The sequence below is a fragment of the Ornithorhynchus anatinus genome, chromosome 20, assembly GCF_004115215.2.
Source record: "Ornithorhynchus anatinus isolate Pmale09 chromosome 20, mOrnAna1.pri.v4, whole genome shotgun sequence".
Lineage (NCBI taxonomy): Eukaryota > Metazoa > Chordata > Mammalia > Monotremata > Ornithorhynchidae > Ornithorhynchus > Ornithorhynchus anatinus.
Genome location: NC_041747.1, coordinates 22,252,212 through 22,278,001, shown reverse-complemented (window position 1 = coordinate 22,278,001; position 25,790 = coordinate 22,252,212). Strand labels below are relative to the sequence as shown.

Here is a 25,790-nt window from a genome sequence, read left to right as displayed (position 1 = left end):
TCTTGGGAGAGTACAGGACAACGATAAACAGACAATAAATAAGAGGGAGAATGGGTATTTAAGCCTCATTTTACAGATGAGGAAACTGAAGCATGGAGAAGTTAAGTATTATGCCCAAGGCCATACAGCAGGTATGTAGTATATCTGAGATCATAACCAAAATCCTCAGACTCCAAGGCTCAAGCTCTTTCCACCAGGCCAGACTGTTTCTATTTCTTACATCCATCCCCATGGTTGAGCATGTAAAATCTAATATATATTTGAATGGTATTTGTTAATGGTACTACGAGTCGGACACTCTTCTGTATGCTGAAGCAGATACAAGTTGATCAGGTTGGACAGAGTCCCTATCAATCAATCAGTTGTATTTATTGAGCACTTACTATGTGCCAAGCACTGTATTAAGCACTTGGGAGAGTAGAATACGACAGAATGAGCAGAAATGGCCATTAATGAGTTTACAGTGTTGAGGAGACAGACATGAATATGAGCAAAGAAATAATTTATAATATATAAATTAAAGATATATACATTGGTGCTGTAGGGTTAGGGGACAGGGAGACTATCAGATGTCTAAAGTTCACAAATCAAAGTGCATAGATGATGCAGAAGTAGGCTCATGGTGCTTTCTCATTTTTTATGTTTTTTTAATTTATTTTTTAATTGGTTTTGTTAAGCGCTTATTATATGCCAGGCACTGTACTACCTACTGCGGTAGATAAGAGCCAATCAGGTTGAACACAGCTCTTGTCACCCATGGGGCTCAGTCTTAATCCCCCTTTTATAGATGAGGTAACTGAGGCACAGAGAAGTTAAGTGACTTTCCCAAGGTCATACAGCAGACAAGTGGCTGAATCCATTCATACTTTTTTCTTGAATATGGCACTGTTTTCTCCCTGCACAACTTCCTGTGGTAAATGCATTCCATTTGTTTTGCATCTCCTGCATAGCTCCGGCCCATTAAGTTGTTGGCATGATAAGAAGGGTTAAAAAAAGAAAAAGAAAATAAGTAGGTGTAAGGAAGTAATTGGATCATCACTGGATCAATCCCAGAGTAATACTAATGGCATGACTTCAGAAGTCCAAATTATATCATAGTTTAGTGTTTTAATCTAGAGGAGGATGTGAACTGCAAAATCCTATAGACTTTTAAATAGAATGTACATGAGACAACTATTCTCAATACAAGCATCTTAAGTATCAGGTAAGTATTTTAAGTAAATTATATTAATCTTTTCATCACAAAAAAAGTTGCTTCTGCTTTTTAAAAAAGCAACAAAAAACCCTGCTGCGTTCCTGCCTAAGCCACCTGGAATCCTTTTCCATCCCATTAATTAATAGGAATATGTGATTTGTTTAGTTTATTACATTTTCCACATCTCATTAAACTCTGGGCTTAAATGTAGTTGTAGTCTGCTTTTGTTTCGCTTGTTTTAATTACTTTTTGATGATTTAAGATACTAACCATATGGTTTTGAGTAATCTTTTTGATGCAGCACACTCTGCTGGGCTGGATACTGCTCATACACGGCTCAGAATTTGAAGAGAGAGAGGAAAATAAAGGGTTCTAACTGATCTTGGGTACATTTGATTGCTTCACAAAGAAGGAGTTTTAGTTTATTGCACAGGTTTTACAGGCAAATTTTTTTTTGGTGGGTAGTTTCCGATGCTCACAGAAAAGCAGCAGCCGGAGAAAGTTTTGAACTATAAAGTTAGGAGCTCTGAACCAAAGGCTTCTAAAGCCCTTGGAATCAGTACCTGGACACTGCCCTCCTCCCTGTACTGTTTTCCTCCAGTTTCTATCAATCTATTAATAAATAAAGTACTGGGGAGAGGAAGTACAATGCAGTTAGTAGACAGGATACCTGCCTTCAATGAGTTAATAGTTTAACGAGGAGGCAGACATTCAAATAAATTACAGATAAGGCAGACAGCCAAGTATAAGTACAGTGGGGGTAAAGAAGTACTTATGTGCTATGGGGTGAGACTGATCAATAAACTGTCTTTATTGAGAGCTTACCATGTGCAGAGCACTGTTCTAAGTGCTTGGGAGAGTAGCAGCATGGTCTAGTGGATAGAGCATGGGCCTAGGTGTCAGAAGGATCTGGTTTCTAATCCCAGCTCTGCCACTTGTCTGCTGCTTGACCTTGGGCAAGTCACGTTACTTCTCTGTACCTCAGTTACCCCCTCTGTAACATAGGGATTGCTCCTCTGCCGCCCACCTCCTCACCGTCCCTCGGTCTCGCCTATCCCGCCGTCGACCCCTGGGTCACGTCCTCCCGCGGTCCTGGAACGCCCTCCCTCCTCACCTCCGCCAAACTGATTCTCTTTCCCTCTTCAAAACCTTACTTAAAAATCACCTTCTCCAAGAGGCGTTCCCAGACTGAGCTCCTCTTCCCCCTCTACTCCCTCTGCCATCCCCCCTTTACCTCTCCGCAGCTAAAGCCTCATTTTCCCCTTTTCCCTCTGCTCCTCCACCTCTCCCTTCCCATCCCCACAGCACTGTACTCGTCCGCTCAACTGTATATATTTTCGTTACCCTATTTATTTTGTTAATGAATTGTACATCGCCTCGATTCTATCTAGTTGCCATTGTTTTTACGAGATGTTCTTCCCCTTGACGCTGTTTAGTGCCATTGTTCTCGTCTGTCCGTCTCCCCCGATTAGACCGTAAGCCCGTCAAACGGCAGGGACTGTCTCTATCTGTTGCCGACTTGTTCATCCCAAGCGCTTAGTACAGTGCTCTGCACATAGTAAGCGCTCAATAAATACTATTGAATGAATGAATGAATGATTGTGGGCCCCATGTGCTTTAGGGACTGTGTCTAACCTGATTATCTTTAATCTACTCCAGCGTTTAGAAGTGCCTGACGCATAGTAAATGCTTAACAAATACAATTATTATGTAATCTACAAGCCTTCAGCCTCACTACCTTGAGGCTGAAAACATCCAATCAACCAATCATGTCTGTTGAGTGCTTACGTATGCAGAGCACTGTGCTAAGTGCTTGGGAGAGTTCAGTGTAACAATATAACAGACACATTACCTGCCCACAATGAGCTTACAGTCTACTATCCACTGTATTTAACTTCTCTTATGCCTTTCTGGATGGCTTTCTCACTCCCTACCCCATTAACAAATCTTCTTGCAAATTGTTGTCATTGAAATTTGATAGCTCTGAGGAGTGATACAATTTGTGCTAACATCCAGAAATGTCTACCTGATTCTTTGGGTCATGTGCTAGAAGTTTTAGGCAGAATTAGGAATGACCCTTCATATACTCTCTCCCCCCTCCCCACCACCACCACTACAGAAATTTGTAGCTACCAAAGCTACAAGATAGTGCTAAAATTGGGGCTGAATATCTCCTTCACTTTCTGCATTTGATCATAACATGAGATGGCAATGTTCATTAGAGATCTGTAAGTAAATGACCATCCATGTGTCCCCCTATCCCCAACTTGAAAATAATAAATAACAGCCACATCCTGGCAGGATGATAATCATAAGTCTGGATGGAGTTTAAGTTTATTTTAGAATTTTGTATTTCTTTTCCCTGACTTCATTTCAGCTTAATTTACTGCTGTATTTAAGATATTAAACATCAAATTCATGTGGCATAAGTGATTAGAAAAGGGCAACTCCTCCCTTAGGGATCTATTTGAAAATGTCACAATTAAAATTTCCCAGAAACTTTAATGTGTTTTCAGCCTCCTGGCTGATGAAATATATTCAATGGCAATGTTAGCTTAAGGACGCTATGCGGAAATGGAAATGTTGATTTACTCCTACTCCCTACCAAGCTCCCTAATTGGAAGACACTATTCTTCCTGGCAGACTTAACATGTATTTCTGGAGATAGCCCCTTTCTACTGATTCTTGGAGTCAAATATTAAATTATTAATGTGATCCTAGATATATGGTGACAACTTTTCTTAGGGGGGATTTTTTTTAATAGCTAAATTATCCAATAATTTTTCAGAAGTGGTGAGATAGCAAATGCAGCCAATGTCATATAATACTTAAAGTTTCTTGAAAGTGAATTCTATCAAAATAAACTATAAAACCTTAATGAAGAGCACTAAGTGAGTTCATTGCTCCTGTGACCACTCAGTTTATGTTGCTGGTGGTGATTGTAATGATGAAAGTATAAAAAAAAAAGAAAATATATTATTCTGTGGATCAGATCAATAGCCCATATAGTACAGTAGTCTTGCCCTGACTATGTGCTTCTTGGAGAAACAGTAGGATTACTTTCCTCCTTGCTGTTTTGTACTTTCCAAGCGCTTAGTACAGTGCTCTGCACACAGTGAGTGCTCAATAAATACAGTTGAATGAGTAAATACAATTGTAAGAATGAATATCCCTAATTATTCCCTCCACAATCCTAATTTTCCTTCTACTCTGGACCTCTTGTTCAGAATGTAACCAAACTCCACTTAAACTAGCATATATTGTGGGTCTACACAATTTCCTAAGGGAATCATAATAATTATGGTATTTGTTAAGCACGTAGTATGTGTCGGGTACTGAACTAAGTGCTGGGATGGATACAAGCAAATCAGGTTAGACACAGTCCTTGTCCCACAGGGGGCTTACAGTTTCGATGAGGTAATGGAGGCACAGAGAAGTTAAGTGACTCACCCAAGGTCATGCAGCGGACAAGTGGTTGTGCTGGGATTAGGAATCACGTCCTCTGATGTGCTTGTATCCACGTCAGTGCTTAGTACAGTGCCTGGCACATAGCACTTAACAAATACCATCACTATTATTATTATTATTGTTCTGGACCGTTAGTAGCAAATCATGCCAAGGAACACCAGCTCTCATTCATTCATTCATTCAATAGTATTTATTGAGCGCTTACTATGTGCAGAGCACTGTACTAAGCGCTTGGGATGAACAAGTCGGCAACAGATAGAGACAGTCCCTGCCGTTTGACGGGCTTACAGTCTAATCGGGGGAGACGGACAGACAAGAACAATGGCACTAAACAGCGTCAAGGGGAAGAACATCTCGTAAAAACAATGGCAACTAAATAGAATCAAGGCGATGTACAATTCATTAACAAAATAAATAGGGTAACGAAAATATATACAGTTGAGCGGACGAGTACAGTGCTGTGGGGATGGGAAGGGAGAGGCGGAGGAGCAGAGGGAAAAGGAGAAAATGAGGCTTTAGCTGCGGAGAGGTAAAGGGGGGATGGCAGAGGGAGTAGAGGGGGAAGAGGAGCTCAGTCTGGGAACGCCTCTTGGAGGAGGTGATTTTTAAGTAAGGTTTTGAGGAGGGAAAGAGAATCAGTTTGGCGGAGGTGAGGAGGGAGGGCGTTCCAGGACCGCGGGAGGACGTGACCCAGGGGTCGACGGCGGGAAAGGCGAGACCGAGGGACGGCGAGGAGGTGGGCGGCAGAGGAGCGGAGCGTGCGGGGTGGGCGGTAGAAAGAGAGAAGGGAGGAGAGGTAGGAAGGGGCAAGGTGATGGAGAGCCTTGAAGCCTAGAGTGAGGAGTTTTTGTTTGGAGCGGAGGTCGATAGGCAACCACTGGAGTTGTTTAAGAAGGGGAGTGACATGCCCAGATCGTTTCTGCAGGAAGATGAGCCGGGCAGCGGAGTGAAGAATAGACCGGAGTGGGGCGAGAGAGGAGGAAGGGAGGTCAGAGAGAAGGCTGACACAGTAGTCTAGCCGGGATATAACGAGAGCCCGTAATAGTAAGGTAGCCGTTTGGGTGGAGAGGAAGGGGCGGATCTTGGCGATATTGTAGAGGTGAAACCGGCAGGTCTTGGTAACGGATAGGATGTGTGGGGTGAACGAGAGGGACGAGTCAAGGATGACACCGAGATTGCGGGCCTGAGGGACAGGAAGGATGGTCGTGCCATCCACGGTGATAGAGAAGTCTGGGAGCGGACCGGGTTTGGGAGGGAAGAAGAGGAGCTCAGTCTTGCTCATGTTGAGTTTTAGGTTCCCAGCTACCTGAACTCTCGGAAATGACCTATTGGAAACCGGTCCAATTGCCGTAGGACTACAACAGAGGAGGTAGCGGTTGTGATAAAGCAGCCTGAGGGAAAGACTAATTTCAAATCAGGCATCCATGCTGACATCAAGGTTTCCAGGGTAGGATTTGAAGTGGAATAATTGGCAGTTGGCTGTAAATACACAGGTCCTTTCTGCCTGCTGAAATTCTGACTAATGTTCAGTAGGCTTAATGAAAAAAGAACCTGTGAGGTTTGCTCTCTGAAGGTTTGGTCCAGAGCTAGGTTTCTATAAATAAATTCCTTAGAAAGTACACTTGGCCTCATAAAGGCACAGCCTTTTTTTTTGTTGTAATGTTCAGATTGCTTAACTGCTGTGAGGTTCAATTTCTCAGTTTGTTGTAAGGGGCCACTGAGCCAGCCCGGCCTTCCCTGAGGAGAGCCTGCAAAATGGACACGATGGCATTTCCTTTGTCAGTTTGTATTGGGAGGGTATGGAAGACTATTCAAAATGGGCTGTCTACCCTAGTGGTCTGGGTACTGGAATCTGTTAGGATGGGCCTCACATTCTCTCTCATCTAAGATTCAGTAATGTTTGAGCTTTTCAGAAAGTTAAGGAAGGAAGGTGATCTCCTTTTTCATAGAGCTGCATGCTGGTGATTTGTGGAATTCTTGATTGTAACTGGTAGCCCGCTATAATTGATATGAATGTCTATCTTCTAGTCTGTAAACTCTCTGTGGGTGAGCTCTGTTGTACTGAACTCTCCCAGGCACTTAATAGTGCACTGCACAAAGTAAACACTCAATACATGCCATTGATTGATATGAGTTCAGTAAACCAATCAATATTATTTATAATAATAATAATAATGTTGGTATTTGTTAAGCGCTTACTATGTGCCGAGCACTGTTCTAAGCGCTGGGGTAGACATAGGGGAATCAGGTTGTCCCACATGGGGCTCACAGTCTTAATCCCCATTTTACAGATGAGGGAACTGAGGCACAGAGAAGTTAAGTGACTTGCCCACAGTCACACAGCTGACAAGTGGCAGAGCTGGGATTCGAACTCATGAGCCCTGACTCCAAAGCCCATGCTCTTTCCACTGAGCCACGCTGCTTCTCAACATGCGTTTCCCAATCCCAGAATATGTAGGAAAGGGAGCCAAGAAAGGCAAAGAAAAATTACCAGGCCACAAAGTTAAACTTTTTGGACAGGTTTCCAAGGGAGGTTGTGGGATTTTTTTTTTCCTGGAGATTCTTAAGAGCAAGATAAGATGGCTATCAATCTTCAATAATTTCGGTGAAATCCAGCCAAGAGAATGGGAGATGGCCTAGATTATGTTGAGGCCTCTTCCAGGACCTGATCTCATGCAAGTTTCACAGAAAATTATTGACTCAGTCTCATGCACAGCACTTGGGAGAACGCAATCGAGTTGGTAGACATGATTCCTTCCCTCAAGGATTTTACATTCTAGCAGTGTTTGCCATCAGTTTCCTTAGAAATTTAGTCTATTTCTGAGATATGTCCAAAATTCAGATAAAGTGATTCAAGAGGTTTGGATTTTTGATGGTTTATTCATTCAGTAGTATTTATTGAGCACTTACTATGTGCAGAGCACTGTACTAAGCGCTTGGTATGAACAAGTCGGCAACAGATAGAGACAAGTTCCTGCCGTTTGACGGGCTTATGGTCTAATCAGGGGAGATGGACAGACAAGAACAATGGCAATAAATAGAGGTAAGGGGAAGAACATCTCGTAAAAACAATGGCGACTAAATAGAATCAAGGCGATGTACAATTCATTAACAAAATAAATAGGGTAATGGAAATATATACAGTTGAGCGGACGAGTACAGTGCTGTGGGGATGGGAAGGGAGAGGTGGAGGAGCAGAGGGAAAAGGGGAAAAAGAGGGTTTAGCTGCGGAGAGGTAAGGGGGGGGGGGTGGCAGAGGCAGTAGAGGGAGAAGAGGAGCTCAATCTGGGAAGGCCTCTTGGAGGAGGTGAGTTTAGAGAAGAGGCCCTCTCAGGGTTACACCTGGAGAGTTTCCATTACGCTACCAATCTCGACTATGGGAGGGAGAGTCAAGCAGAGGCATATCCATTCCATTCTTAGCTTGGCCAGTGACTAGCGAGGGGAAGGCAATCTGCTACAAGTCAAAACTCACCCGTGCTGAGCAGCAGTGGCATGGGAGAGAGTCAAGGGCGGAGACTCAGGTTTACTATGTGGAAGGAGACAATGGTAAACCGCTTCCTTATTTTTACCAAGAAAACTCTATAGCTATACTACCAGAACAATTAATAATAATAATAATAATGTTGGTATTTGTTAAGCGCTTACTATGTGCAGAGCACTGTTCTAAGCACTGGGGTAGACACAGGGGAATCAGGTTGTCCCACGTGGGGCTCACAGTCTTAATCCCCATTTTACAGATGAGGTAACTGAGGCACAGAGAAGTTAAGTGACTTGCCCACAGTGACACAGCTGACAAGTGGCAGAGCCTGGATTCAAACCCATGACCTCTGACTCCAAAGCCCGTGCTCTTTCCACTGAGCCACGCAGCTTCTGCATTGCATATGGAGGTGGGACATTCTGGGAGAGATTTGTCCATGATGTCACTGTGGGTCAGACAAGACTTGAAAGCATAAGACAACAACAACAGAAGTGAGATAGAGAAGTCATGAATAAATTTCCCTTTGGACTTAAGCCTGTCTCATGCAGTTTATCCAAACGTATAGTAGATAGTATGAAGAAGAGTTCCGTAAACAGTTTACAAGTTTCAGTGTTTGAATTACAATGATGGAACAAATGAAATTTCTACTTCAACTCTCTTAAAATTATACTTAGAAGTGGGAATGTATTTAGGCAGTTGAGTTTATGAATAAAAGTGTTGTTTATATCTGTGCTGGCTTATTGTATAGTTTTCATGGTAACATCACTTTGTTTCTCCACAAGTCATGATCTCTTAATTCACTGAAGCCCTTTTTTGAGAACAATAGCTTCATCATTCTTCTTTTAGTAGGGTATACTTAGTCAAAACATATATAAGTACTGTAAGAAATTATCTTTCCAGAAACAGCCTGCGGATTACAATGTTGTTGGTTTTTTTTTTTCTAAAAGAAACATAGTCGTTTCTAATGGCATATGCTGTGTATAAACCAAATCTGCACTAAGCAAGGTTCTACTGATTCTAAATGACAGGATTATACTACATGGTACACTCTTTGGATTTTGCAGAATTTCTATCTACACACTTGTCCCCTCTTCAGAATCTCCATAGCCAATTTTAGCCCCAAATAGAAGCTTTGGTAGAGGTGAGAGGTAAGGGGAGACTCTTTGCCCCACCGACAGCTGGTGGAGGCAAGATATATCAAGTGTCATGTCCTCTAGAGACCTTTTATGGCTCAGTTATTGCTAGTGTCCTTGAAGTGGGCAAAGGAAGATGGCTTCTCCCCTGCACCTTCCTATGGCATCACCCCTCTGGAGGTCAAGTGGAAGAAATCAGCTTTCCAAACCTCAAGTAGAAAGAGTACTTATTGAGCACCAACGGGGTTTAGTTAACTGGTCTGAATGCTTGGGAAGCACAAAACAGAGAAGCAAATCATGCCCCACCCACAAGGAGCAGACCTAAAGAGCATACAGCGCATTGTTCATGTGGTCATCATCCTATGCTTCCATAAATATTGGTATTTGTTCTGATCTTACTGCAAAGCAAGAAAGCAAGATAACACTTTCTAACTCTGAGATGCTTCAAACAAACAACACTGTCTCAGAAATATGAAATAGGATTCTGACAATTTTGCAATGATAGGAAAGGCAGAAGTTAATGAATAAACAAATTGAGCACTGAGGGTGTGAAGTAATGTTTTGTAGGGACTGCAATTTGAGATATACTGGGATAGGAGAAAAATTCCCATTTCTAAACCAGTCTTTCAGTAAGTCTCCTTTCTAATGAAAAGAATGCAGGTATCACTCATATTTTTCAATATAACTGGTTTATTCAGTACCGTACTACAGGGACACTTGGCTATGATTATAAGTCAAATGTTCCAGAAATGGATCTTATTCTATAGTTATCCATAGCACTTCTCAAGTGAAGAAACATTGCTAAGGGGTAAGGTACTTAATTATGAAATCTCTTGTACCTGTTCTATACTAGTAAATCTAATGCTGCCAACATAGTACTTTGAATAACATAGCACAGTGTTTTCTAAATTGTATGCTTAGCCGCCTGCAACTTCCATTTTCATTTCTCCTCACTGAGTGTAGTTTGGGGTATTAAAGACTTCAAATCAATCACTTCATTCAGAATCAGCATGCATTTATTCCTTTGCATCTCTGGAGAGGGAAGATTCAACAGATTCATCCCAGCAAATGGAGCTGGGCCCTCCTGAATTCCAGTGTTGGCAGGAGCAATGATATTCTCCAAACTCCTGGAGAATTAGGTAAAAAGTAGCCTACAGCACTTGGAAAATAGAACTAATCGTTTTTTATTCACCCACAAGATGGGAACTGGATGACAGCTCATGTTTGTATGTCATAATTCTTTAGAATTTGAAGGCTTAGATTTCTATTCCCTTTTTCTCGATAGAATCTCCAAGTCCTGCTTAAATCACATCTCTCCCAGGAGGGCTTCCATGGCTAATCTCCCACCCTATGATGTGTTGATGAGGGTGATGGGATTTGTTAAGTGCTTACTACAGGCCAGGCACTCTACTAAATGCTGGGGTGGATACCAGCAAATTGAGTTGAACACAGTCCCTGCCCCACTTGGGGGCTCACAGTCTCAATCCCCATTTTACAGATAAGATAACTGACCCACAGAGAAGTAAATAATAATAATAATGTTGGTATTTGTAAAGCGCTTACTATGTGCACAGAACTATTCTAAGCACTGGGGTAGTACAGGGTAATCCGACTGTCCCGTGAGGCTCATAGTCTTAATCCCCATTTTACAGATGAGGTAACTGAGGCACAGAGAAGTAAAGTGACTTGCCCAAGACCACACGTACTAAGGCCCACGACTTTCTGAATTCCAGACCCTTGCTTTATCCCCTACACCATGCTGATCCCTTCCATCACTGTGTTATCTTTGCAATTGAGTAGTCATCTTTCAAACACTTAGATAATCACCTTATCTCAGTACTTGTGTTGTACCATTAAACTTTATTGCTTTCCTCTGCCCACCCCCCTTCTTTTTTTTATAGCTGCTAATCTCCCAGACTAGACAGCAAACTCCTCAAGGGCAGAGATGATGTTTATTAACTCTGTTCTCCTATGGACTTAGTACAGTGTTCTGGTACTGAGTAAGCGCTCAATAAATGTTACTAGTGGATTTTTCAATTCATCCTTTACTCTAGGCAAGTTATTTTAAGCAAGCTACTTAGCAGTATTCCTTAATTTCTTGAATTTTACAACATGGATGTTTATCACTTAATCTTACCTTGAGATAATTAGTAAATAGTTGCTAATTGAATTTTTAAACCCAAATTTGCTTGCTAGTTTATAATTTATAAATTTCTTAGCTTACATGAAAGCTAAAAATCACTTCCTTCTTGTGATTCTTCTGTTTGTCATTTTCTCTTCCTGTTTGTAGACAATCACTCAGTAGTATTTACTGAGCACTTACCTTGTGCAAAACACTATCCTAAGTACTTGGGAAAGTATACTACGAAAGGGTTGGAAGACATTATCCCTGTCCTCAAGGAGCTGACAATCTAGTAGGGGTATTTAGGAAATCACCAAGGTTATTTTAGATGTCAATCCTAATTCTCCCCTACCTGTCAGGTGCCTTCAACAATATGGACCATCCCCTTCTCCTTAAAACATTATTTATCTTTGACTTCACTGATATTGTCCTCTCCTGGTTCTCCTCTCATCTCTCCTTCTATTATCCATTTACCCTTTGGAGGATCCTTTTGCTATCATAACTTCAACTACACAGGTGATTCCCAAATCTGTCTCTCCAGTCCTTAACTCTCTCCTTCTCTGCACTCTTGGATTTCCTCCTGCTTCCAGGACATCTCTACTTGGATGTCTCTCCAGTTCCTCAAATGTAACATTTCCCAAACTGAACTCCTCATCTTCCCACACTACCCGCTCCTCCTCCTGCCTTTCCCACCACTGTAGATAACTCCACTATCCTTGTCTCAAAGGCTTCTACCCTTGGAATTATTCTTAACTCAACTCTCTCATTTAATCCACATATTCACTGCCACCAAATCCTATCAGTTCTCCCTTCACAACATTCTTAAAATCCACCTTTTCCTCTCCATCCCCACTGCCACTATGCTGATGAAGGCATTTATCCTTTTCTGCCTTGATGACTGCATCTGCCTCCTATTGACTTCCCTTCTTCCTATCTCTCTACACTCTGGTCCTACTTAACTCTGTTGCACGGATCATTATCCTCCAAATCTCTCTGCTCATGTCTCCCCACCCTGCCACCAAGAACCTCCAGGGTTTGCCCATCCACCTCAGCAACAAACATAACCTCCTTACCTTCTTTAAAGCATTCAGCTTGCCCCCTCCTCTCTTACCTGCTTCACTCTAACCCCAATCTACTCGCTGAACCTCTGCCTCATCTATCTCCCTGCCAAGCCCTGGCCCACATCCACCCTCGGGACTGAAAACCCACTTCCCTTCATAAATGATAGTTCCCCTCTCTTCCCACCTTCAAAACTTTATTAAAATCCCATTTTTTCCTAGCGGTCTTCCTTGACTAAACCCTAATTTCCCCTAATCCCTCTCCTTTATATAACGCTTATGCGCTTGGATCTACATCCTGCCAGGGAAGCAGCATGGCCTAGTGGATAGAGAAGGGCATGGGTTCTAATCTCAGCTCTGCCACTTGTCTGCTCTTTGATCTTGGGCAAGTCACTTGGCTCCTCTGGGCCTCAGTTACCTCATCTGTAAAGTGGGGATTGAGATTGCGAACCCTACACATATTCAGTGCTTAAACATAGCCTACATAATTTGAAGCCAAGGGACTAAGTCCAATCCGATTTGCTTGTATCCACCCTAGTGCTTAGTGCAGTGCTTGACATATAGAAGGCTCTTAACAAATACCATAATTATTATTATTAATTATTATATTTACCCCATCCTCCACCCCCCAGCACTTATTTATATCCATAGTTGATTCTAATGTCTGTCTCCCCCTCTAGACTGTAAGTTCCTGGTGGGGAAGGATCCTATCTACCAACTCTGTTTTATTATACTCTCCCAAATGCTTAGATCAGTACTCTGCACAGAATAAGCACTTAATAAATGTCATTGATTGATAATGATGCTAATGATTCTTTTTCTAACTCAGTGAATAGCTAGAATACTAGAACTTGGAATCAGTTACATCAGGTGTTTCCAAGCAGCATTTTCATTTTTTTCCCTTCAATTAACTTTACTTGACAGGTTTGAAGTACTAGTGGTAGTCTTACAATCTGTAAGCTTTGTTACTTCCAGATAGCATGCCTCCTCTCATGTTAAAAATGAGTGACAGTAAACCAGCATCATCAGCCTGCTTATTCAGCCGGCGCACCTGTGGACACAGTGAAGGCCATCACTGTGGAAAAGAATGTCAGCCCATGTCACTGGTAAATGTAGCATTCTCACTTTGGTTTCTGAAAAGTCCAGGCATAGGAAGCTGAATGACACTAGTTAATTGCACTGACTGGTCTTTGATTGCTTTTCAGAGGCCAGTCAATCAAGAATCTGTGGGAACCATCCCTCAATCGATGGATTATACTGTTCCAAGTGTTTGGGGGAATCTTGTGAAGTAAGGAGACACAATCCTGGCCCTTGGGAAGTTTATAATCTAGTGGGAAGAAGTTAGGGAAGGATTAGAAGATCCTTCTGGACAGTAACTGTGATTGCCAACTTTATGGTACTTTCCCAAGGGATTAGGACAGTGTTCTAAACACAGTGAAAAATAAATTTCATTGATTGATTGAAATAAAGAGGAAGGCAAGAAGCCAACTGCAAAGATGTTAGCAGCTGTCAAATCAAATGCTTGAATCTGGGTGCTGCTGTCTTTTTTGTTTTTAATGGAAATGGGATGGAATTACATTGCATCCATAGACATGGCATGGCATCGGTAAAGAGAAGACTCAGATGAAAAAAACTAGAATACTGAATACACTGACAGTCTTGTGTTGTTTAATGAGCTGAGTACTAATGTGGCCTGTTATAATATGCACCCTAAGAAAGCTGCCCAAAATGAGCATGGATTTTTTTTTTTAGTCAGAAACCATCTTTTCTGCTCAGGAAGAGTAGTCTTTAAATAACGGGATTTAGGATGTTTTCATTCTATTTGACTAAGACAAGGTCATTGGCCATTTTTTTTAATATAATGAATGACAACTTAGATTTATAGCAAAAATTGCTTTACAGGAAGGGAACTTGAGTCTTGCTTCTTTTTGTACTCTCCCAGGTGCTTAGTTAAGTGCTTAGCATTCAGTAGTCACTCAGTTAATACCACTGATGGATTACTTGCTAGGTTTCCATTTCAACTGCCCTGCCAGGATGTGTTCCAGGAAGAAGCTGGTGTTGTCCTAATTCCAATAGCACTTGAGACAGATATTAGGGGAAACTGGGACAAAATACTTCCCCCCTTACTTCTACAGCAGTTGCTCCTGCTACTCTCTCTTACCACATCTACCCAGTATGTTCCTCAAAGAGCCCAAATTCCCTTTTCCCTGCAACACTTGTTTTCCAGTTCCTAACCAATGCTCCGGTGGTAGGAAAATTTTGACACAATATTTGGAGTTTGGGGGTTTTCAGATATATTCAACTTACAGTAAACAGTATTTTCAAACTAGCAACACTGTAATGACAGAGAACTAGGCACAAATTCAGAAGATAATGCTCTGGAAGTCATAGTAGACTTGAAACGTGAATCAGCAATGTAGGCCTGTTGGAATAAAAGGTACACCTTTGGACCAGGTTGCATATGATGCATGTCCTTATTAGACTACTGCATTTACCTTAGGCTCCTAGGTTACTAATTTTGCAGTGCAATACATATTGTGAAGCACTGTGGCCTAGTGGAGAGAGCACAGGACTGTAAATCAGAAGACCTGGATTCTAATCCGGGCTCTGCCACTTCCCTGTTTTATGACCTTAGGCAAACCGTTTAATTTATTTGTGCCTCAGTTCCCTGATCTGTAAAATGGGAATTAAATAACTGTCCTCCCTCCTCAGGCTATGACTTCCATGTGATTCAAGGTGTCTGATTTGCTTATATTGTATCTACCCCAGCACTTACAGTGCTTGGAGCATATCCACCTCAGCACTTACAACAGTGCCTGGCACATAGTAAGCGCTTAACAAATACCACAATTATTATTATTACATAGTAAGTAATTAATACCATACTTCTCTTAATCATAGAAAACGCTTCACAAATACTATTATTATTATTAATCGGAGGGATTCCTTTGAAAACACTCTCCCCTCTACCCCACCCTCTGGAAAAATAATGATTGCAAAACTGAATTATTAAAATAAATTTTAAAGGGATTGAGATTATCCCAGAGAAGAGAAAATTGTCAAGAACGAGAAATGTTGAAAAACTAGCTGACTCGCTATTATTCTTCTCTAGCAGAACTAAAGAAACTGTGTGGGAATTGTGTCAAGGTAATTTTAGGTTAATCAGAGGGAGTAATTGAAAGTTTTCAAAGATGTTACAGGTTCAAGGAGAAAGCAAATTTATGAGAAGCAATGTGTTTTTGAAATTGAAGTCTAAGGTGAGTTTTTATTAAAGCCTTTGTGAATTATTCACATAGAACTGGTGAAGATATAAACTAATAGGGAAAAAAGGGAATGCAATTCTATTTTACGTAAGTCAACCATGGCACAATAAATGAGGTATGCGGAGCCTAGAAAGCAAGCAATTTACATCTTAAAGCATTTGATCAAGCTGCCAGGGCTGTACTAAGTGCTCTGCTTTAATGCACCTAGCTGATGAAAACAAATTTGGCAGAGCACAAGTCAAGTATACGTAGCAGTTAATTATGGAAAGTGTTTCCATAGCCGAGATAGAAAGAACAAGCCGCTATTCAGAGTGTCTCGGATAATGGGAGTCAAAAAAAAAAAAAATCCCAGTCATTTGTTAGAAACATCTAGAGGAGAGATAGAAAGGGGAGTTGCATCCAAAGCTCCAGAATTAGTTAGGCCTGGGGTAAATTTTATACTGCCAAGAGAAGTCTAAGTATAAATTACTCTGGAAGAGGAATGGGCTAGTGCATCAGTTTATGGGTGCCCCAGAGTATAAACAAAATGGGTGTCTTCTCCCCCAGGAGACATGAATGGGCAGATAGCCCACAGGTGTGAGTGAGGACTGGGGCCTTTTTCCATTAGGACCCAATCAATCAATCGTATTTGAGCACTTACTATGTGCAGAGCACTGTACTAGAGAAGCAGCATGGCCAAGGGGATAGACCATGGGCCTGGGAGTCAGAGGACCTAGATGCTAATCCCAGCTACCCCACTTGTCTGCTATGTAACCTTGGGTAAGTCACTTCACTTCTCTGTCTCTCAGTTACCTCATCGCTAAACTGGGAATTAAAATTGTGAGTCCCATATGGAACAGGGACTGAGTCCAACCCCATTTGCTTGTATCCACCCCAGGGCTTACTACAGTTTCTGGCACATAGTAAGCACTTAACAAATACCATTATCATTATTATTATTATTTTTGCTAAGCACTCGGGGGAGTTGGAATACAACAGAATTGATTTAAGGATTGAGAAAGCTGATAGGAAACATAACGGAAACTTCCCAAATTCACAAAACATTTGTTGATGGGAGAGACTTTTCACCTTGGACACCGAGTCAAGGACATAGAAGAATGGCTTCAGACAGGAACAAAAATGGCTTAGAGTCAAGATTAAGAAATCATTTTTGACTCTGTGTTTAGGGAAATAATATAATCTAGTTAGGAAAGTTATGGAATTGTTCTCAGGAGATTTTAGGAAAGCTGAAAATGAAAGCTATACTACTATTTCATAAATCAGAAGAAAACAACTTTGGGAAAGAAATTCTACTCTCCCAGATTACCTAATGGGTAGGCTTATTTAAGTTGAACACATGCTTGTATTGTGTTCTTTTCATCAAAAAACCCCACAAACTATTCATCCATCCATCTTGATGTAAAGTGATCTAGATGCAAATGGCCTAATCTGACATCATATGCGCTTATACAACCATGAATAATTCTTGTTTTCACAAAGAGTAATGAATTTTTAGTGCTTAATTTACAAGGTAGTTACACTTGTCCCTTGAGAGGACAGCATGAATAAAACTCCATTTACCTTTGTTTTCTCTTTCCTAATTGGAACACTAAAACAGAAGTATTCGTGGCCAATAATGAGTAAGGTTAATATTGCAAGTAATAGCGAGGGATCAGTCATTTGAATTACATGAAATGTATCCCGAGGTAAAGAAACTACCGAGAGAAGAATGTTTCCTTCAACCCTGTCATTGTCTCTTGCAAACTTGCCTTTGCACTTCTATGCTATATCTTAATTTATTTTTTTCAATGGTATTTGTTAAGTCTTTATTATTTGCTTAGCGTTGGGGTAGATACAAGATCATTCCTGCCCCACATAGTGCTAACATTTTACAGATGTAGTAACAGACACCAAGAAATTGTGACTTGCCCGAGGGCGTACAGCAGACAGGTGGCAGAGCCAGAATTAGAACACAGATCCTCTGATTCCCAGACCTGTGCTCTTTCCATTAGGCCACACTGCTTCTAAAATCTGCTATTGCTAGGAAATTCATATCAAAGAGATATTGCAAAAGACAGTGGGCTGTAGTTTGACTGCATTTTAGTGTTGTCTTTACTGTGCTCTAGATTGTTTCAGCTGGAAACAAAAATGACCTGGAAAGTAAGTGACACTAATAAAAAGAGGGAGGCCAGGAAAACTGTTAGTGTGCGTGCCCAGGGCAAAAGCTGGTCTTTTATTTATGCACTGTCAATCAGTCTACCATATTTATTGAGCACTGTACTAAGAGATTGGGAGAGTACACCACAACAAGAAACAGACTCATCCCCCGCCCACAAGATAGCAGTTCTTCAATCAATATTTAGCTTTTTAGAAATTTTTTTTTGCACTTTAAGGTACAAGATCCTTGTAGATAGGGAACCTGTCTTGTGCTTCTGGTATACTTTTTCAGGTACCTAATACAGGTTATCATATTCAGTAGGCACAGGTTACACTCAGTAAATACCAATAAAATTTACTTCCTCAACTCTAAGACATTTGTGTCTTCTTCCAGCTGCCTCACCCAGGATATCAATATTTCTTCAATTTTTAAGTTATTAGCACCCAGTTTCTAGTTTTCCTGTATTGGATTGCCTGTTGAATTTCAGTATGGTGCTAAGAAATGACAATGACATCCTAAATTGAAAAGGGCAGGAAGTCTGGGTAACAATATTGCCTAGGAGTAGAATCTCCTGAAAGATAATTTAAGTAATATACCAATATTTTTATTCTTTGAATCCCTCCCTTCTTCATTTTCCCCAAGGAATCCTTAAATAGAATCTCATTCACCACCCCCCACAAAACAGAGACCTCACTACTTGAATCTTCATCTAGGATCTAAAACAAATAAAGGCATTGAAACACCTCTCTTTCATCCAGAGACTTGATTGATTTGGAAAGAGTAATAATGACCTTTAGGATTTTATCATCCTCAAATGTCTGATGAATGCCATTGTAATCATCCCTAGGCTACATCTTGGCCTCCACTATTTAGAATTGATCTGGGCCCTTGGTAACAGAGCAGGTATTTTATCACATTCATAGATATGTGCTTATTCGATGTGTGGTTTTCAAGGAAAGAAAAGCAATGTCTTTTTGAAAAGAAAAAGTTCAACCCAGAGCTGAAAGAGTAAATATTGGAGCAAGGGAAATTAGCATTCTTTTATGTTTTTTTTCCCTCTGAGCAAAACTAATTACTTTATCTTGAGAGTTGTGCGTGTTCTAAACTACCTTTTCTTCTATGAATCTCCTATTCATGGGCTTTCATTTTATATCGTGCCTTTATGAATTTTTCTCTTTTGTCACATTTTAAAGCATATATATACACACACTATTATTGTGTGTCAATAAGTCAATCTAACATACATTTAAATCACACATCACCGGAAGAATATAAATTGCCAGCCTTAAATAGTAATGGATCCCTGTTGTGATGAATGACATTAATACCTTGCAGTGTCTTTATGTGAAAGCATGGGAGCAAAAGTTTACCCTTAGAATACATGAAATCTATCAACTTAATGAATGCAACTTGTAAAGTAAGATGGTAATTTCCATACATTTTGATGTGAATATTATTTTATCAGTCAATCTACACCTCAGTGGTAGTTGAGTGACTCTTGAGTTTTAAGCACAGTACTAAATTCTTGGGAAAGTTCAATAATAACAAGCACCAGTTCCTTGCCTTCAAAGATCCTGCAATCTAATGGAAGGATGAAACAAAAATTATATGCTATGAGGGGAGCCAGTGGAAGAATAAGTGTATGGCAGGTAGTAAAGCAAATATGCAAGGATAAAATTATTAAATGAATGACATCTTTCCCTCCATCTTCCTTGTGTAAACAGGGCCGGACACTCTCCAGGACAAAATCTATAGAGGTGTAAATAACTCCTCTAGAGTAGTTTCAAGTCTGTACATCTCTCATGGTTTTAACTCAGTAATAGTTCAAAACAATAACTACAGTATTGAAACTACTGCTTCTGTCCAGCCACCTATAGTGGCCTTGCCAGGATAGATTATGCATTTATTCTGAAGCATAGATAATACAGAAATCGAAATAATAAGCTGATCTAAGAGAACCAATGTCCCTAAACCAGACACTAACCACCCTGAATTCTTGACAACAGAAGGCAGAAATTGAGATTTTAAAAAGAGTAGTGTTTCTTTACCTACCCAACAAAGGTCAAGAACAATTCAGAGTTCTTCATTTTAATAAATAAGCTTAAGTATTCTCCTCCCTGGCAGTTAAGATAATAGGAGTAATTTAAACCCCTTTGCCTACTCTTCTTGGTGGTTTTTTTGGTCCCTGGAAAGCTGAATTAACCATACTTTAATTGACACTAATTATTATATTCTGCCACCAATCTCAAAATTTTGGATGAGAGGTTTTCAGCTGAGGGCCCATTGAAGCAGAAATTCAAATAATCACTGGTATTTATTGAGGACTTACAGTATGTTTAGTAGACATGGCCCCTGCCATCAAGGAGTTGACAATCTTGTCAGAGAGACAGACATTACAATAAAGTACAGATAAGGGAACGAGTAGAGGAATATATATTCATATTTATGTGGCCCAAGACAGTGTGAGTAGCATAGGGCCTAAAAGGTACAGACCCAAATGTAGAGGTGAAACACTGGGGAGAGTGAACAGGTGAGGGGAAAAAGAGAGGTTAATCAGAAAAGGCTCCTTGAAGGATATATGATTTCAGTAGGGCTTTGAAGTTGGGGAAAATGCTGGTCTGTCGGATATGAAAGGGAGTTTCAGGCCAGAGAAGGGATATGAACAAAGTGATCTGCCTTTCTCTATGTGGGATTAAGATCTACCTTTATGGTAAGCCCCCAATTATAATGCTCCTACCCATCCTTCACAAAAGAACTATTTTGAATGCTGTTATTTCTTACAACACTCTCTCACATTGGGATAATGCTCTGATTTTTCAGTATGGGCCAAGTTAAGCTTGGCTGAAACACCTCCTTTTCCTTCCACCTTAAACTTGAATTATCTAGACTGACTTAAAGGGAAAGAGGCAGCAGCAAGGCCTAATAGAGACGACATGGGCCTAGGAGTCAGAAGACTTGGGTTCTAAACCCAGCTCTGCCAATTACTTCCTGTATGACCTTGGGCAAGTCATTTAACTTCTCTGTGCCACAGTTTCCTCAACTGTACAATGGGAGTCAATATCTGTTCTCCCTCCTACTTGGACTGTGAGCCCCACGTGGAACAGGGACTGTGTCCAGCCTGGTTAACATGTACCTACCCCAGTGCTTACATCAATGTTTGACACATAATAAACTCTTAATAAATACCATTGGAAAAAAATGTTGCCTATTTAGCATTAAATAACACCAAATCTAATCAATTTATCAAAAATGTTCATTAAGTGCTTACTGTGTGTATAGCGCTGTACTAAGCATTTGGGAAAGTACAGTGGAGTTAGTAGACATGATCCTTGCCCCAAATGAGTTTACAGTCTAGTAAGGAAGGCACCCATCAAAGTAAATTACAGGTAAGGGAAACCTGCAGAGTTTGACGATATGCACATAAATTTAGCAGAGGGATATAAATGCCCTGCTAGGTCTATAATTTGTTACTCCAGAGAGCTATTTGCTGACTAGATTATGAAAAATGGAATTTGCAAAAACATGCATCCATTCATTTCTGCTAGAATACTGTTTTCATTTCACATATTGGGAAGCAGTATGGCGTAGTTGAAAGACAATAGACCTGGGAGCCAGGGAATCACTCGCCTGCTTTGTGTGACTTTGGGCAAGTCACATACCTTGTCTGTGCCTTAATTTCCTCATCTGTGAAATGGAGATCAAATCCCTGTTCTTCCTCCCCCAACCTATGTGGGATAGGGTTTCTGCCGATTTGATTTTATCTTGCATTTACCCCAGCACTTAATACAGTGCTTGACAAATAGTGAAGCCCTTAAAATTCACCAGCTGACAAATAGTGAAGCACTTAAATATGATTATTATCATTATACATTGTGGATAGAGCGTGATATGGCAGTCCATGGTAGGCTAGCCCACTCTCACATAAAGAGAAAAGGTCCAGAGGTTTCTAGAGCAGAAAGCTCTGCTCCTTAGCACCCCTTTCAAACTTTTGCCTTGACTGTCGCCACCCGGCAGCATCAGGGGCCTGTAGCCAATTACAGGGAATGATTTAGTCTAGGAGGAGGGGATTAGCCGTGACTGAGAACAGTCTACATGTTAGGGGCCAGAGGGACAGAACTTGTTGTTAATGATATTTGTTAAGTGCTTACCATGTGCCAGGCAGATAAGTGCAGAGGTAGATAGCATTAATTTGGATGGACACAGTCCGTGTCCCACATGGTGCCCAGAATCACCACATTACTCTCCTATTAGAACCCAGCCCATACACTTGGCTCCTCTAATGCTAACGTTCTCACTGTACCTCCATTTCTTCTATCTCACTACTGATTTCTGGTCCACATCCTGCCTCCGGTCTGGAACACCTTCTCTCCTCATATCCAACAGACAGTTAATCTTCTCGCCTTCCAAACCTCATTGAAGGCACATCTCCTCCAAAAGGGCTTCCTGTCTAAGCCGTCCTTTCCTTTTCTCCCACTCCCTTCTGCATCACCCTGATTTGCTTCTAACACCCTCCGACACTTATGTTCATATCCATAATTTTTAAATTTCTATTAATGTCTGTTTCCCTCTCTAGACTGTAAACTCACTGTGGGTTGGGAGTATTTGGGTTTATTGTTATATTGTACCCTCCCAAGTGCTTAATACAGTGCTCTGCTCACCTTAAGCACTCAATAAATACAATTGGCTTGCTGACTGACCATTCTACAACTGAGATAACTGAGGCACATAGAAGTTAAGGGATTTCCCTAAGGTCACACAAGAGACAAGTGGCAGAGCTGGGATTAGAGCCCAGGTCCTTCCTCTTCTATGACCATGCTCTATCCACTAGGCAATGCTTTTGCTCTGGACAACATTCCATTGTTGGATCCTGAGGGAGAGGATCTCATGGGGTCCCATCTGAAGCTCTTGTTAGGAGCAAAGTGGGGGAGATGTTGTTCAACCTACAGAGGTTTTCCACCAGGGTCGATGTGATCAGTATGACCACAAAACTGCTAAAAGAAGGAGAGTGCTACAGGGGAGTAGCTACCCCTGAATTAAGTGAAAATCAATAATATGTAATTATAAGTTAGGGTTAAGGAGACATTCTTGAATTTGCTTCATGATCAGTTGTACATATACTGCTGTATCATTCAATGCCTAAAGAAGTACAAGAGCCCTTTTGAATCAGAGTAGACTTGTGTATTCTATGTGTGCAGATCTCATGAATAAGAAGAGATTTCAATTGCAGTGGGGATTGCATTCCTCTAAGCTTCAACAACCAGCTCTTTTCGACAGGACCGGCTAGTGTGGCTGAGTGGAGAGAACATAGGCCCGGGAATCTGGGGTTCTAATCTTGTCTCTGACACTTGTCTGCTTTGTAAACCTGAGCAAGTCATTTAACTGTTCTATGGCTCCTTTTTCTCTTCTGTAAAATAGGGATTGAATTCTTATACTCCCTTCCCCACTTAGTCTGTGAGCCCTATGTGACACAGGGACTGTGTCAGACCTGATTGTCTTCTATCTAGGCCAGTATTTAGTATAGTGTTTAACACATAGGAATCGCTTAACAAATGCTACACTTATCATTTGATCCTTCTGGTGCAGTTTAGGTGTTCAGTAGCTAAACATCATCAGATGGTGGCAGTGTACTACAGGGTAATTCATAGGGTGGATTAGCATGAACCCTCACAAAATCTCTACCCTAACCATAAAAAACTGAGGGGGTTAGGACTCCTGAGGCTCTAATCTCATACAGGGGCAAAGGGCCATCCCAATAGAGAGCATCTCAGACCTACAAACTGTCTTAAGTGACTCTTGCCACGAGGGAGGTAAAAGGCATAGAGAAAATAGTAGAGAGCAATGGCAAACGGCAAAAGATTTTGCTTTATTACACAGAAGAGTGAGAACATAGAGTGAGCATAGATTTGTAGGGAGAAGAGTCTCTTTAAAGAGACAGAAGCCCAGCCAAGCCACTACTTTTCAGAATTCTGAAATTGCTTTTCAGAACTCCTCAGTTTCTAGGACCGATCATATGGAAGAATATCAAAATCCCCTCACCCTGTCTTCATTTCCAAAGTAAGGCCTAGACCTGAATGTTGACACTTCCGGGACCCCCTCACCCTTCACAAAAAAAACCACGAAAAACACCCTGAGTATAATAAATATCTTTATTAGCTTATTTTTTTAGCCCATATCCACTATCTCCTATAACTGAGTGAAGCCAAAACATATAAAAAATAGAGAGCTGTCCTTTTTCCTGAACTCTCTTACAAATAAATGGGTTTTCCTCTATCAAGAACGCTCCCAGAATACTAAGCATCCATTCAGGCAGTATGGGGCCTATTTGTTCGCAGTTAATTTTTCTTTCTCCACAGAATTACAGAATGGCCATGACCTCTCCTTTAGCTTTTAGAAGGAAAGAGAACTCCATATTTAGAAATACCAGATAGACCTCTCATTTGGTAAAATTCCTACTGAGATACTGCACAATATTCCTAGGGTGAATTATATTGGGTCTCTACAGGCAGAAGGTTAGATATCAGGTAACTTCTCCTCCTTGATTTCTTTTCTCAATTCCCACTATGCACGAACAACTTTTATTGGGAGGAGAGAGGAGGAGGGAAAAAATCAATAAACAGGAGATGGTTTGAAGAAATAAGTACTAAATGTCTGTGATAAATATTGTCACGTGTGTGTGTCTGTTATACGTGTTTATAATTAGAGATATCTGGTATCTCTCTCTCTATATATATATATAAATATATATATATATGTATATATTTATGATGTATACCCATAGCATTCATTTTGACAGATATATATCTTATGGGTGTAATTTGGTACAGTTGATGCCTTAAATTTTACAAAATCTTTCTTGTTAAGATGGTAGAGGTTTTTTTAAGGGCTTTCTATCCCTGTTTAACAAATGAAAAAGGGGAGGATGTGAACAATTTAACATAGTCATTAAAACTTAAGATCCTTCTTCTTATTAATCTAAATCCTGTATTATGTTGACAGATCTGAGAAATTTTAGTGGTCGAACAAGAAGTGCAGTCTCGGTGAGGGAAGGCCAAGGAGTTGTTCTGATCTGCTCCCCTCCACCTCATTCTCCAGGTACAGTAATGTTCTATATTGATTCTGCTCTTTGTCATGTATTAATTTAATTAGGCAGTGAGTTGACTGTGAAATATCCCAAGAGGAAATACGTATAGTTTTCTTGATGGATCTCTCGAGGTACACTTGGTTTTGTCTTCATGTGTTTTGACCACATATTTTTCATAGAACATTGTTGAGGAATTAACAACTGACAGAAGAAACTGACAGTGGGACATTGTATAGGAGTTAATGCAGTGTTAGAAGAAACATCTATGCACAAATGTAAAGCACTGGTTAAGGTGTACATACTATAGTGAGAGGTTTTTTGAAAGTGGGGCTTGTCAGGAACACAAACCTTATATTTCAGGATAACTAATTGCTAGAAGAGCAATTTGAAACTACCCTTTTTAAATTCCATAGAGTATGGACCAAAATTGCTGTGATAACATTGTTTCACTAGTCATAATAACATAACGCTATGGGTCAGTAAATGCTGTATTACTTGAAGCTTAAAAAGATAAAATGGAAAGGGTAAATTGAAATTGTCCAAAACCTGTTTTAATCACAGTATTGAGTCCAACACTGAAAGTCAATGTACAAATTGTTTCATTCTAGACATTTGGTTATGAATTCCAGATGTCTAAAATTTACTTCACTAGGGCCAAGGTCACTAAAAAGCAAATATCTAAGATTCCAAACAAAACCTGAGAAGTGATCAATAATTATCTTTTGACTCCTATAATAATGTTGGTATTTGTTAAGCGCTTACTATGTGCAGAGCACTGTTCTAAGCACTGGGGTAGATACAGGGTAATCAGGTTGTCCCACATGAGGCCCACAGTCTTAATCCCCATTTTACAGA

At 40.6% G+C, this 25,790-nt stretch overlaps 1 protein-coding gene across 11 annotated transcripts in view; it reads left to right on the top strand.

Annotated features, from left to right (window-relative positions):
* The window catches only part of CNTN5 (contactin 5), a 653,229-nt gene that overhangs the window by 454,259 nt on the left and 173,180 nt on the right, over positions 1-25,790 (top strand). For all 11 annotated transcript variants that reach the window (XM_029048199.2, XM_003430617.4, XM_029048198.2 and 8 more), the window contains one exon: positions 24,851-24,946. In XM_029048199.2, the coding sequence (XP_028904032.1) occupies positions 24,851-24,946 (96 nt within the window). The remainder of the gene's footprint in view (positions 1-24,850; positions 24,947-25,790) is intronic.